Source organism: Rhea americana, unplaced genomic scaffold, assembly GCF_003343005.1.
Source record: "Rhea americana isolate MKP2758 unplaced genomic scaffold, rheAme1 scaffold_101, whole genome shotgun sequence".
Lineage (NCBI taxonomy): Eukaryota > Metazoa > Chordata > Aves > Rheiformes > Rheidae > Rhea > Rhea americana.
In genome coordinates this window covers 1151384-1166458 of record NW_028185051.1, presented here as the reverse complement: position 1 = coordinate 1166458, position 15075 = coordinate 1151384, and the positions used below count along the sequence as shown (strand labels likewise).

The 15075-nt window shown below is 36.2% G+C and overlaps 1 protein-coding gene across 2 annotated transcripts in view; it reads right to left on the bottom strand.

Annotated features, from left to right (window-relative positions):
- DYRK1A (dual specificity tyrosine phosphorylation regulated kinase 1A) overlaps positions 1-15075 on the bottom strand; it is a 92363-nt gene that overhangs the window by 12666 nt on the left and 64622 nt on the right. For both annotated transcript variants that reach the window (XM_085304848.1, XM_085304858.1), the window contains exons 3-6: positions 14401-14600; positions 4627-4719; positions 2546-2734; positions 1684-1831 (exon numbers count right to left, since the gene is read on the bottom strand). In XM_085304848.1, coding sequence (XP_085160974.1) covers positions 1684-1831; positions 2546-2734; positions 4627-4719; positions 14401-14600 — 630 coding nt within the window. The remainder of the gene's footprint in view (positions 1-1683; positions 1832-2545; positions 2735-4626; positions 4720-14400; positions 14601-15075) is intronic.

Here is a 15075-nt window from a genome sequence, read left to right as displayed (position 1 = left end):
CTGGAGAGAGTCCAGTGTAGGGCTATGACGATGATCAGAGGGCTGGAGCACCTGCCCTATGAGGAACGGCTGCGAGAGCTGGGCCTCTTCAGCCTGGGGAAGAGAAGACTGAGGGGGGATCTTATCAATGTGTGTAAGTACCGGAAGGGAGGGTGTCAAGGGGACGGGGACAAACTCTTTTCAGTTGTCCCATGTGACAGGACAAGAGGCAATGGTCAGAAATTGAAGCACAGGAAGTTCTGCCTGAATGTGAGGAGGAATTTCTTCACTGTGAGTGACAGAGCACTGGCACAGGTTGCCCAGAGAGGCTCTGGAGTCTCCTTCTCTGGAGATGTYCAAGGCCCACCTGGATGCAACCCTGTCTAACACGCTCTACGTTACYCTGCTTGAGCAGGGGGGTTGGACTAGATGATCTCCAGAGGTCCCTTCCAACCTCAGCGATTCTGTGATTCTGTGACTCTATAAAGCTAAAATTCCAAGACTTTTCTTGATAATGGCAATAGTGCCTTTATTTGCTGTGCATTAACCTAAAACTTGGTCAGAGCTTTAAGGTTTTTGAAATCTCTTTTTGATACAGTATGCTGTAGAGTTCTGCTAACTTTACATTAGCATGTTCCCAATAAACCTAGGTTAAAAATACCTTAAAAACTTCTAAACTGATAAAACACATACTAAAAAGGGAAAGATAACATATTAATAAAACAAGTCAAAATACAACCTATTCGGTACACTAGATAATTTAAAACCAACATACTTTAACATTATTTCAAAGTTTCCTTTCCAAACCACAGAAAGAAAAATTAGTAATCCAATATATACATGAAAATCCAAACAACATAGCTATTAAGTGTTTCACCTGTTACAGACTAAAATAAAGGACGCTTAAAAATGGAGTTTTATTTTCCTTAATCTTTCATTCTCAAACTTCTCCATCGTTTTTTTTCAGAATTCTGCTCCGTTCCTTCCATCACCATTTTTGCCCAAGTGTCTACTCTGAAGATCAGACAGTATTTAATAAACTTTTCATATGAGCTTGCTCAAGTGACACTAGAATAATAATTCAAGGGATAGAATGCCAATTTCAAGAACAGCCAGATTTATAAGTTTTAGAAATGTTCTGCAAGATTTAAAGGCCAAGCCTTAACATTTACACAGGACTTCTCTCAGGTCTGTTATGAAGTATTTTGAGCTTTTTTAATACATGATCAAGAAAGTAATGATTAAGCTAGCCATGAACTATTGTGTGATGTTGTTCCAAATTAACTACCTGGCTCGTATTCATGACAATTCTAAGTAAGTTAAGATACATTCAAAGTAGTGAAAGAGGTGTGAACTATCACAGACCACAGCTTGTGGAAMAACTGATCCATGGCAACTTGTTCAGGTGACCATTTCATCAACTGGAAAACAAWTTTTTTCAGAAGATCTGAATGCTACAGAATAACAATTCTGTTATCCCACAATGTTTCCTATAATTTCTTCTGGATCTGATCCTATATATAAAGCAAACTGTTGCTTTTATGCCAAATTATTTAAACTAAATTATATTAGAAATGCAAAAAGTTACATAATTTTTTTACTTCTTAAGCACCAAAACAGTTAGTTGCAACATCCTACACTCTACAGCAGGATCTAAAATATTCTTAATGATTACATAAAAGGTAAGAATAACTATTCGAGTACCTATATAGTATTTCATCTCTGTGTCATGTTTGTTCATAAGCTCAAGCAACCGTACTTCAATCTGGGCTTGGTTTAAGAAAGCCTTCTTGTTTTTTATAATTTTAATAGCCACCCATTCCTGTTCCACTCTGTCATAAGCCTTTACAACCTGAAAGAGAAAAAGTCACATATATAAGCAAACTCTCGATTCAAGTTTTCAAAATACAGTAAAACACATTTTCTAAACATACCCAAATTTAAACGAAAAAAATATTTTTAGAGTTGTCATTCTTTCTAATTATATTTCTTTTCTTACTTGATACTACACTGAAGCCACAACCGATCACATGAAGTTTATCACAGTGATGTTTCAAAAYAGAACTGGGGCTTCATGGAGCTGCACTACGGCATGTATTGTATTCAAGTGCAAGTAGTAAATCAACAGCACAATATTGAAAATGACTGGCAGAATAAGAGAAAAACTAACAAAAACAACAAAAGAAACCTTCCAGCATTTTTATCAAGCTTTGATTTGCTACTAGTAGTGAAAACATTATTAGTGTAGAGAATATACAATCCCTASTACCAAGACTATGTTTGTGTTTACGTTTTAATTTAAAAACACAAAACAAAAAGTTAAAAAGGTGGATTGACAACAAAAGTTTAAGGATCTGCTCATTTGCAAAATGCATTACCAAAAGTATATAGTGAAGGATATCGAGATGTTATTTGTAATAATAAGAAAGACCACAGATTTAAGAATCTTGAATAGACAGTCAGGTTGATAGACTTAAGAATGATTTCAAAATGAAAAGGGAATACCTACTCATATGAATGCTGTATTACAATTCACATGAATTACAGGCTTCTCAGTTTGTATTACCTGTCCAAACGATCCTTTGCCTATTAGAGAGTCAATTTCATAACGATCCATCCACTTCTCCCCATTTTTCACAATGTAGTCATAGTTGTCATCATCATAGCCATCATTGTAAACTTTTCGCTCCTTCTTATGACTGGAATCATCTCCTTGGCCCTGTTGATGCCGCCGTTTTTTTTTTGCATAGTAAACCTATAGGTGAAGAATACATTGTTTAGAAGAACAGTTTTTAGAGCATCAATTTAGCAAAGCTTTTATAATCATACTGTACCCACGTACCTAACTCTGTGATTTTAAAACACAACTTTTACTACTGAAAAACAATTCTCTCTTCTCATCACTCTATTTAATTACACCAAAAGCACGATCTTAATGAATAATTACAAATAAATTTGTAAGCAGATCTAAATAAATGCACAGATAACATTAATTCTTTGCGCTTGTAGGAGCAAAAAGAAAAGATGCATTGCAGTAAACTATACATACAGTAAAATTACAATCAAAACTTTGAAATAGCCTGGTTTGAAAGGTTAAAATGCAACTAGAAAAAAATTAAAATTCTAACACCAAAAAACTCCTTTTAATTACTAATTACTATATTTAGCAAAAAATTCATGTAAATGTTGCATAACAATACTGCATACAAGCATAATGACTAAGCATGGAAACAATTACACATATCTATCACTTTTTAAAAATGCTGCTGAAAGGAAATCTAACCTGCATTCAGAAAAAAAAAAAGAAAGAAAAAAGAAAAGGAAAAAAAAGAAAACAAGAAGTATAGCATCTTAGTTTGACCACTCAACAAGCCAGTGACAAAAAAGTTCCCAGCTTCTAGTCCCAGGAACAGACCACTAGAGAGATAATGTTTTTAAACAGACTGTGAAAAGCAGTTACCAGTCGCTCTTTCCACAAGTCTAAAAAGAAAAAAAAAAAAAAAAAAAAAAAAAAAAAAAAAAAAAAAAAAAAAAAGAAAAAAAAAAAAAAAAAAAAAGAAAGAAAGAAAGAAAGAAAGAAAAAAGAAAGAAAAATAGTTTTCCAGGGCAGTCTGTGATCACTGCAGGAATTATTTCACATTCCCTACAACTGCCTAAGAGTTAGAAACTAACTGATGCTTTCGCATGTTAAATACATCAGTTTCGTATCTTACATTGGCTACTAATAATAAATTAGACAAATAAGAGTAAACAGGTCTTAACTATTTTCCTTATAAGTTTAAACATATTCATAAAGTTTTATAGGATAATYCAAAACAGTGTTTGTGCCATACTTATTTCCGTATCATACACCAAAAAAGCTCAGAATTTGTTTATAAAACAACAGAAACAACACCCACTCCAGCATTAAAAATTGYGCGTGTGCTGGTCAGCAAGCAGGACTGTGACATCAGTGATCTCAAATGAGATGTGGACAACAGAGGAAACTTCATTTTTCTTAGCTCTTCATAAGACTTTCAAAACCTGAATGCTCAATAAGCATAAGGAAAAAAAAGCCAGTATTTTCTTGGTGACTAGTAATTGAGGAGGATTCCTAAGACTTTTGGAAAGATTTAGCATACAGAAAGCAGAGATTCAGAACTTATGAAGAATCAGGCCTAGAAATAACAACACCCAAGAACTTAATTGCATTTGAAAATTTAAAGCTATGCTTTTAGCATTCAGCCACATCTACTGCAAAAATCGATTATCGATTTCATAATAGAGTCTTCCCCCTCCAAAAAAAATTCAATAACAAAAGAAGAAATTCAAAATTTTTCTAGTATTACTCAAGAAAAGAAAGCAAGCTCRGTTGTCTCTCTTTTTACTCTTCTCCAGGCACAGGAACAAACTGTTTTCTTCAGACATAATTCAAGGGTGGACAAAAACACTTCTGTCCTTTCCAGTTGCTTTATCTTTTATTAAAATAATGCATAATTTCTTTATCTATGGTCAAAGGATTTTCCAGAATAAGACAAAATCCCTAATTAATGCCATCAAAAGAAATGCATTTAGATGCAGTACGATTCATGGAAAACATATTTAATAATGTCTTCTAAGCAAATGCATCACAGTAACACACATTAAAAAGATAATTGGAGCCATTACCTCATTAATATGTTTGTATGTTTTGATCAAATCTACGGAGAGTTTCCTCAAAGGAGCAGTAGCTGGATCACGGAAAGTTTGGGGCATTCGCCTCTGTAATATGACAACATCACAACTTAGACAGAAAAAAGCCATACCCTGCCCTGTCTCTCACAGAGGTGAGCTATTTAATTCTACCATCTTTTTCTTTAAGATGACATAAAAAAAGAAAAAAAAAACAGGTCTCAAAGAAAGCAATGATTTAATCTATCAAACAAAAACTCAAAACCCAAAATTCCAGCCACTCTCCCAACATACCAATCAGGCTTAATTCCTATAAACAGTCTTTTTCCCAAGCTAAAAATTCAGCTCCTTTGACAATATAAATTCTTGCTGACATCGCTCCTTTACCTCATGACTAATACATGAACTGTAATTGTATTTAGTTTATAGCTGCATTAAAACCACAAATAGAAGTTAACAGCTACTGGAAAACTAAGCTTTGTCAAGTATAACTATGGAACAGTAGCTTGCCACATTAATCTGCATTAAATTCAAAATCAAGAAAATCAGATCTATTGTGCTTTGCACAAAAAAAAAAAAGGCCTGAGAAGAAATCTGAAGCACGCTCAAGAATACCGTATCTAGCTTTAAAGTTTWGAAACTAATGTTTCATCATTTGTTCTTCCTAAAACCAACAGCTTTTAGAACAACCTTCAACAGCAGACCGATTTTTTTTGTATTTTTTTCTAAATAAACAAGACWTGTGTGATAAAATTTTGTCCATCTCATTTCTCCTGCACATGGCCCAAAAGATTTCCAGATCTATTGATCAACTTCTACTCCCCCTGAAGATTTGGTTGAAATCTCAAAAAGATAAAGTTCCTATAAGACTTCCTCAAAACAAGTCACAAGCTGGAGATAATCCAAATTAGTATCACCACTGAAGAGAAGGCAGAAAAAATTAAGTCCTTATCCATTTCATTTGGCAACAGCTGACTAGTTATCCAGCATATGCTTACTTAACAGCACAAAGGTACCACTAGACAAGCTCCAGCTGCTTCTCCTTCTCATCCAGCAAAGGTGTTAATGGGGAGTTAGGAGAGAGAGTGATGAGGTTAGGGTGGCTGGTCTCCAATCTGCCTCTCCCTGTTCCCTCTCTTCCAAATGACATAAATCCAAAGGTCATTTTAAGCAATTCTATTACTTGATGAAAAGCTTGTTTCATACATATTAAAGCTTCTTCTACTTCCTTCCTCATTACTAAGATAGGCAACAGTGCGCCACCATGCTCAGCCTCACAACTCTCATCTCACACCATCAAATACACTAAGGCTCACAACTTTCCTCTAAGTTTTTAATCTGATCCACCGCCTCCAATTACAAATAAACTGATGCTCAGCCTCCTGCAGAGCTGAGGGAACAGCATAAGTCATCAACAAAAATAATGAAACATTTAAATAAAAGTACTGTTGAACTAATAAATGAACTGGAAGAGAGCAACTGTTCCTCTATCTTTCATAGTGTTGCTACCTGTGAAGGTGGCTGTACAGATAGCGTTGTTTTCCATGCTCAGTGACCAAATTAAATATATATATATATATACATATATATATATATATATATATATATGACTCAAAAAATTTCTCACAAACAAAACTGATAAAAAGCAGTTTGGAGAGAAAAGCAGACATCTGAAATTGGATTTGATTTCATGTACCCAAGTCACCATACTAAGACAGACACAAAAATAACCCATGAAAACAAAAATGGCACCAACAAAGGACAGACAGAGAATGCCACATTAGAATATTGCTTTCCCCAACCGCTGTACTTTTCTTTTCCACTGCAGAGCTTAAGTGTGCTGGTAAATTTACAAAAGGGGAGAAAGAGAGTAGAGAGGGGAAAAACCCCACACCAGGAAACTGTCCCAATCTTACTAAATTTCTATAAGGCTGTGACTCCCAAAATATGAAACTCAGTAAAGCTGAACGCTCCCAAGAAACTGTAATTCAAAGCTTTGATGGATATCAGTCAAAATAAGCCCACAGAACATTTTTACACCCATGCAAGACTGCTGACATCTGGCCTTCTGGATTTGAGAATGCTTCTCTGAACTAATGTAATACGGGTTAACTTGCCTCAAGGCTTTTTAACACAAGTCATGTCCCAGGGCGACTGTTTCAATCAATTCACTTTTGGACAATGCCACRACCAGTAATTTTCTTCAAGTAGTTTTATCAAATTAATCCTTCAATTGTTTTCTTCTTACAAACACATGACCACAAATGCTTTGTAGTATCAGAAAAAGTTCATTTCAAAATTTTCTAAACAATTTGATGTTTCCAAAGCATTTCTGTTGTTTTCTGTTCCTCTGTAAAACACGTTCACTATTAACTAAATGACACCTAAATATGGTTATTTTCAATTGTCTTATACTGTTAGACAGCTGAACAGCATCTACCCTAAATCACAACTTTCACTGTACAGGCTATACTACACAGACTGTACAAATGCAAGCATTTCCTTTAAATTTCTAAATCAGATTTAGAGAGATTACAGAAGCATGGTAACACTGCTGCATTTTGCTGCTAGGAGAAACCATGCTGTGGTGCCTGAATACATGCAAAGACTACTCTCTGTCCCAGGCTGACACGGCCACCACAGCACATCTATTGCTGAAGGTTAGACTTTGGAGGAAATTTCCCATCTACAGAAGAACTTCGTAGTTCAGATCAACTATTCAGACATATGATTGCTCTGATTTGAAACACAAAGTTGTAGCACAAGTGTTCCTGTTTACTTGCAACTCAAATTTTCTTACTAAAAAGAAAAAAATCTTCTATTTTGGCTCTGAAAAAAGCAGCCTGGAGAAAAAGAATCTAATTTGTTGTTGTCTCCTACTCATAAATACTTAAAATTCTGAAGCCCATCTCTGAAATTTTTGCAGCTAGTTACATACCTAAAAACCATGCTTTTAGTCATGCTTTTATATAATCATGCATTTCTGAAGACATACTTTAACCTGTATGAACTTTTTAAGAGGTAATAATTTGCTATCTCGGGCTATTAGAATGTTTTATGTGGGAGAGGAGGAGAAGTTGACCGTCTCTTCTTCCTCCCCTCATTATATTTCAAAAAATGTTAACATTCCCTTCTTCCAAGATCATTTTTGAGGAGGAGGTTGCTCCCTTCTTCCTCTGATGACAAAAGATTATGGAACAAAGTGGTCATTATTTCATATAATAGCACTTTTAAATTCTTTGTCACTGCTGTAATACTGATTTCCTTCTTGGCTTCAAAGGATGCTCTACCACAAAAAATGCCAAGATAACCTACTTTGCAAGCTCTGGTCTCTATCTGGTGGTCAGACAGGAACACTGCAACCTCTGATCTTCCCACAGATACAATGCAAATCAAAAGATACACTACGTTTTAGGGCAGAGAAACAAGAAACTACTTTCATTACARTTATGTACATCAGTAAATAACCTCTACATTCTGACTGGATCGCACTAATGCCATCATGAAATCAGTACACCTACCCCAGACGGTAGCACGATGAAGTTAAATTACACATAAGGAATTGAAATCTGATTTTCGTGTCCATTAACCAAGGCACATGAGCTACTCCTGAGAAGCAACTAATAAGTAGTCAGACTAAGGAAGAATCAAGCAAATACCAAAAAAGCAACCAAAAGCCCCAGATGTGTATTAAATTCATTTGGGTCAAACCAGTTTAAAAAAATATATTTGTGCTTTTTAACTCAGGTATGCTATTTTAGCTAGTACAGACTTTGAGATTTAGTGAACATAGGAACAGATAACTCACTCTTTCCCTTCCTCTCTTCCTCCATCTACATATCTAATCTCTCTTTTCTTTGGCCATATGCTTTGTTACCTAGAAAACAGATGGCACTGTCCCTCACCGACTGTATTTTATTTTCATTAAGGGAAATTTTATGAGCAAACATATACGTTCAGTTAATGGAACGCTTTAATCCAGATATTTAAAAAAAAAATCCATCACCATCTAAACTCACTAAAAAAAAAACCTGGCTGCATATAGTACAAATTTCATTTTACAAACCAAAGAAATAATGAAGATTTTATATTTTGAGAATACCTCTTAGCAATAATTCCAATTGTAACAACCTATTTAACGGACCCATCAGAATAGAGCAGTCTCATCTCCCATGCCTTGCTAATTAAAACTCTTCCTGTATCACAACAAACATATGTGCCAGAAAACAGGACACGAGAAATCCAGGAATCTTCTTCAGACTGACTGTACTCAGAGCCAAAACTACATGTAGGTAGGGACAGAATTTCAGTCCAATTACTTTAATCATTGAGTCATGTTCTGTGAGTTATTTACCTTTTCTCTTGGCTTCCCTTCTCAAGTACATATGGTTCTTGAATAAAAGTAATAGTAAGGACCAGACAAACTTTAAGTAAAATAAAGTTAAATGAAAAAAAAAAAATCCAACACGCAAACAAGTAATTATCTTCCAAAAACTTATCCTGCCTGATCTTGCCCAATCATTTTCAAAAGAGAAAGGCAGTGAGGAGTAGTGGTGGGTAAGAGAAAGGGAAGGAAAAATCCACTTTCTTAAATTCATGTTGCCAGAGCATAAACATATTTTTCTTAAAAATGTCTGAGATAGAAGGAAAATGAGGGAAATGCTTTTAATAAAATATATATATGCATGCATGTGTGTGTGTGAATATATATACATGTTCATATTCATGACAGAGTCTAGAGAAACCTGGCCATCGCTTTAATTATAATCACTTTTATAATAACATTATAATGTTAATCATTATTAGGCAGCTGAGTAACTGGACTAAGGATTTGCTACTGCCTGCTAGAACACATTACATTTCAATGATCTGGCTGCAATCAATTACATCTCTGGCCAACACCAGCAAAACTCTGAATTTTGCAGGTGATAACTGAGCTTAGATACATAGAGAGAGAGAGATGTTTAACAATCCCAAAGCATGAAGTCTGGCCTTTGAATCACAGGTGCTTTGTGAAACCTGAACTGTTGGAATTTGTTATCAAAATCTGCCCAGGAATCTCACCTCAATTTCCTTATCAGGTAAATCAATTTTCTACTCTTTTGTACTTTACTGACAGAAGTCTCAGACAATCTGAGTATCCATGATGAAGATAAACCACACTAACAMAGCACAGAAGAAATGCTCGTTTGAAGATGTGATCTTATCTTACATTAACATCAGGCTAAGCTGAATTCACAGGATGCAACCAGTTGAGGCAGGACGAAGAAATATTATTGCTTGTTACTCCTAAGGGAGAAAAGTCCCACAAATCTCACGCTTCTATTCACACTAAACCACATGTTCTTACTGATTTCATCATGCTGGCTCCAGCACTTGTCAGAGAGGTTAGACCAACAGCCAAGAGCAGGACCCCATCAGGCCAGCAGTCACGCACTTGGAGAATGACAGCTTAAGAGTATACCTTTAGAATTCAGCAGTTTTCCAGAAATAAGAGCCTTAAGCCTGACTACTGAACAAAAAAGTATAGAGCTGGTAATTTTTAAGTGTAATTTAAAGCCTCATAAGTGAAAAACAAATCAACCTTGTTGGCTTTGAAGTATCTTCCTGTCAGCTATTTCTTGCCAATGGTGAGGTGAGTTAACTTTTGGTCACCATCACCTATAGGGGCTATAGGGGCAACAGAAGGCATGTAAAGACCTTTAAGGGTAATTGTACATTAGTACAATGTGACTATATATAACTTACATTAATTTAATTTAACATTACTGTTTCCTAACCTGTAATCCRAGACTAAAATAGATGATAGATGAARTATCTAAATACAGWCTGCAAAAAATTACAAATCAAAAAACAGTCAGCATGGAGTAGAAATAATCAATCAACATGGATGGCCTAGCCTCCTCATTATCTGGTTATGAATGAAAATCATTATAGGAACTGGATAAAGAAAATACTCCTCTAAAGGAGGCGGCAGTCCTCACTATAAAGACAGACAATAAAAAAAAAACAAGGGAGATCATCTTTTCCATTTATTAAGATTAGTTAATAGAGGACACTGCTATTCTAAATACTGAAAGTAAACTGCAACTGACTAGGAATACCCTTTCCCTGTTTCAGCTTGAAGAACTATTAGGAAGACACTTATTTTTCAGAGAAAAATTACTTGATATTTATTTTTCCTTAAAAAAAAAAAATCAGGACACCAAAACCAGACACATCTTCCTGAGTTTTATTTTCAGCTAGCCTATTTTGTCCAGGCTTGGACAAATTACTCTCTTTACACAGTTCAGCAAATGCAGCAATTGCCTAAGTTCCCTTTTACCATTTGCATTTTGGATCCGTTCAGTTAAAGAATCACTCCAAGATACGTGGCTACTCTACATCAGATTTAGCAAATTTTTAATTAGTAAGAACTCTGCTTATTCAAACAACAGAATATTTTGGGGATCAGAGAGGAGACTTTCCTGGCAAAAGAAAATGTTACAAGCAGTAGCATGAAGGCGAAGCAATGCCGGCAATGCAGTGCTGCAGTGTGGCCAGTAGATGGGGGCTGGACCTCAGAAAAGGATTTTGCGGGCAGTCCCAGCGCAATCAGCACATTCCCTGGGAGAGTCCGGCTCCACTTACAAATATGGCTACTGAATTAACAAGGCAATGGAACATTCCTGGGAGTAAAAGGGCTGGCAAGTAGCGATACATTGTGGGACTCTGACATCACACCCAAATAGGCTATATTTAGCCTGGTGGGACTGGTACCACCAAAAGATGATCCAATCACCCGTCTCRTCAGCTGATGACCACTACTGCATTAGGCAGTTCTGGGAAACTGAAGCTCAGAGACCTAACTTCTTGTCTGTCTGAATGGATGCAAGAGAGTACATTAAAAGAACAAAATACTTACTCTTTAAGAATTTTGCTTTCCATATCTGCCGGAAGTCACCTGTTTCTTCCTAATGGTTTTTATGGCTATTGGATCGCTCTACTGAGCCTTCTGTAACAGAAATTCAGCCTTTCTGTACAGGATTCTTATTKATAACCCCTGTTCCTCATTCAACACAGTGTCATGTCTATTTTTGCTTTGTGCACCTGTAAGTCACATTCTTTAAATTCTTTTTTTCTGCCCAAATTAAAAATATGATCATCTTAACTGTATCTATCTGAAAACATGTATGTGTATAGTCACTTTATCTGACTTTACAGTTTGCCAAAACTACAAGGTTAGTCTGCTGTCACAAGCTTTAACAACAGGCAAGCAAATCATAACAGAAATTAATAGTGGGATTCCAACTGAGGAAAACAGTATGTATTACAGTCGCACAGTGCTGGTTCAGACATGATCTTTGTAGGAGTTTTTCTGAATTGACATATACAGGACAGACTTGCTTTTATCAAGGACAGAAAGAAACAAGCTGCAGCACATTCATGGCAATTCCTTGGATAAAAAGGGTTCCTGTAGAAAATTCATAAAGAAATAATCTGTAAGATGTATCTACTGCTTAGATGTGAAAATCTGGATGGTATGCAATTATATCCTCAGGGAAAAGCAAGATGGTGGCGTTGTCCATAGCAAGAAACAAAAGAAAGACAGCACCAACTCTTTAATAGTGGAGGGTAATGGCTTTTATAAGATGAAAAGAGTAATAGCTATGTTTTAATCAAGATGAACTTGAACTGACAGCAAGACATCCACAAAAGAACTAAGAAAGAGAAAGAATGAGAATTCTGTTTGCACAAAGACAAGGTGCAGAGCCACTGAAGGGAGTCACTAGCCTAAAGATGTTAACTGAACTTGTTTTTGCAGATGAGACTGATCAAAAAGACAGTGGAAAGGCAAAAGACACCAAAACCCGCTCACAGATCTGCATGGAACTACTACATAAACCTGGAATCTGATAAGGAGAACTCTGTGTGACGTTGATGGGAGAAACAAAAGAACTCAAAAGAAAAATGAGTTATGAAACACAAGAAAGCGTAAGATTTCAAGAAGATGCCCACGTTCACAATCAAYGGTGCTTAAAGGAGCAGACAAAGAGGATAAAGGAGCAGCAGTTCTGAGATGGGTAGGGAGAGGACTGTATAGACTTCGACATAAAATTATGGTAAAACAGTAAGACAGAAAAACCAGGATGGAACTGGAATCAGGAAAACAAAAACACTGATTCTAACTCAGTATTAGTGGTGCAAAGATAGTTTTATTACCCCTATCTAGAGACGGCCAGCTGCTCATTTCTTCATGTGGAAAACTTTCCAGGGCCAATCACAGCCTTTCCCTTACATTTATATCCTCATCCTAGTGGGCTGCATTCTTCGTTCAGCAATTCTTGGCTATTCTCCAAATGCCATTTTTTGGCTTTCTAACATTCAGCTGCCATTTTAAAGCCAGTACGACCACAAGCAGGAAGTGATGGTGACACATCCTAGAGTTCCTTGATCCTGCTTTTTGTGTTGCAAACATGAATGACTAAGCACTCAGCTCACAAATGCATAAGGTTCCTCTAAGTACCATGAAAGGTTTAAGGAACACAGCAACTTTTCTGAATTGCAGAACTGATTCACTAACTTTATTGTGGGTCTTCTGGGGGACCTTTAATGTAAAAAAGTCACACAAAATAGCTTTGGAGATTTCCTGAGATAAATACTATTATATACACAGATTTCTTCTTCTTCTTGAGTGGCTCTCCTGAAAGTGAAAACATCCTTTGTCAGCTCCATTCATTCATTCTGTTGTTCTTCACAGAGTCCCAGACATGATGCAGCTCCAAATTTTAGTATCAGGTATCTTGGCACTTAGTTTCAACATACTCATTCTCTCTAATCTTTCYCTCTTTCTGCAGAACCTCTACAGTGTTTCTACAGTGCAGTATCAGTAGAGCATCTCTTGATGGTACTGCAGATTACTCTGTTGAAGCCACCTTGAACACAGAAGCATACCCGAATTTGAAAGCAGCATCTCCCTATGTGGAACATGTCTCACTAACCTGCATGAGATTTTCAAGCTTTGACTTACTGACTTCTGGATTTTTTAAGTCTGTGTTCATATCTCCAATACTAGGCCATGTCCGCCTTAGAAAGCAACCAAATGATCTTCCGCACAGGAGGAATGCTTTTCCGGCTAGTAAAACAGCTGGCTAGGAAGCTAGTTCAGCTGCCAAAGGCAATAAGGAAGAAGCACTGATCTTTATAGCCAAAAAACATCCTTATTCCTAACTATGCTTACTATATTCATACCTGATAGGAAGTACCATACAGAGAATGCTAATTTTAAAAGGCTAAAGAAACAGTAGTAGAATCCTAGTGATACCACAGGCTTTATCGTTTATTTTCTTTAACAAATGTGTATCTTGATTAACAAAAACTGTGTTTTGTGCAAACCTCTACATTTCAAAAATGCTAACCACTCTYCATCAAAATGCTCATTAAAAAAATAAAGCAATCATGTTTTAACATAAAACAGCACTGAAAAATCAACCATTATCAATTCTAGCTCCCCAACTGAATAATCCTTCTTCCCTCTCATTTCAAAAATGTTAGAAGTAGAGCAATCACAATAAATATTTATCAGATGTTTAAAAACAACTTCCAAAAACTTAATTCTTCCACCCATCTTTGAAAAGTCAGGAGTTACTTAGTTAAAAATAATATATAAATCATGATCCTGTAATCAATTTGTAAAATATATGGGTTATAAAAATGTATTCATAGCTTACAAAAATATTTACAGAAAGAATAACATCTGCATACTAAAATGACTTTTTTGGTATCACATACCTGGTTTGTTAGAGGTTGCTGAATCTGGTCAGTGTATGATAAGGCAGAAACCTGTTGGTCATTTATGTTCTGCTGCCGACGATCACTGTACTGCTGATGCGAATGGGACATCTGTCCAGCCATCTGAAGGCCAGCAGCATGGAATGAAAACGATGGTGCAAGCCGAACAGATGAAGGTTTGCATGCTGAAGTCTCTCCTCCTACAAAGACAATACAAGATATTAATGTGAAATTAATGTCTTCAGAGTATTTACTTCAACTAGCCTCCATCTCCTAGCTTACAGAGCATGTAAGCACTCACAGGTTCACTGCTTTAGCACTTGCAATAGTTTCTGTAACTATTAACACAGAAATCATCCTCATATAAAGATAAGGCTACCTAGCTGAAGTAACTCTTCCAATTTCATTTGTGGCAAACTACCCATTAAGTGTTGATTCATATTTATCCTCAGCTCAGGACCTGTTCTTTCAAGGCTGTTCACAGCAACTTTAAGAACTGATTTATGCCAGAAGAAAAGGGGGGGGGGGCTTCATCTTTCCCAGCCTCAACTCAACGGTTATGCTCCCTACAAACTGCTTAGCTCACCAGCCTACATTTTAAACTTTCATCCTTCCTCCGATGCACACTGTACTTCAACTCAGCTTCCTGACTCCTACTGTTGAACTTCATCAATG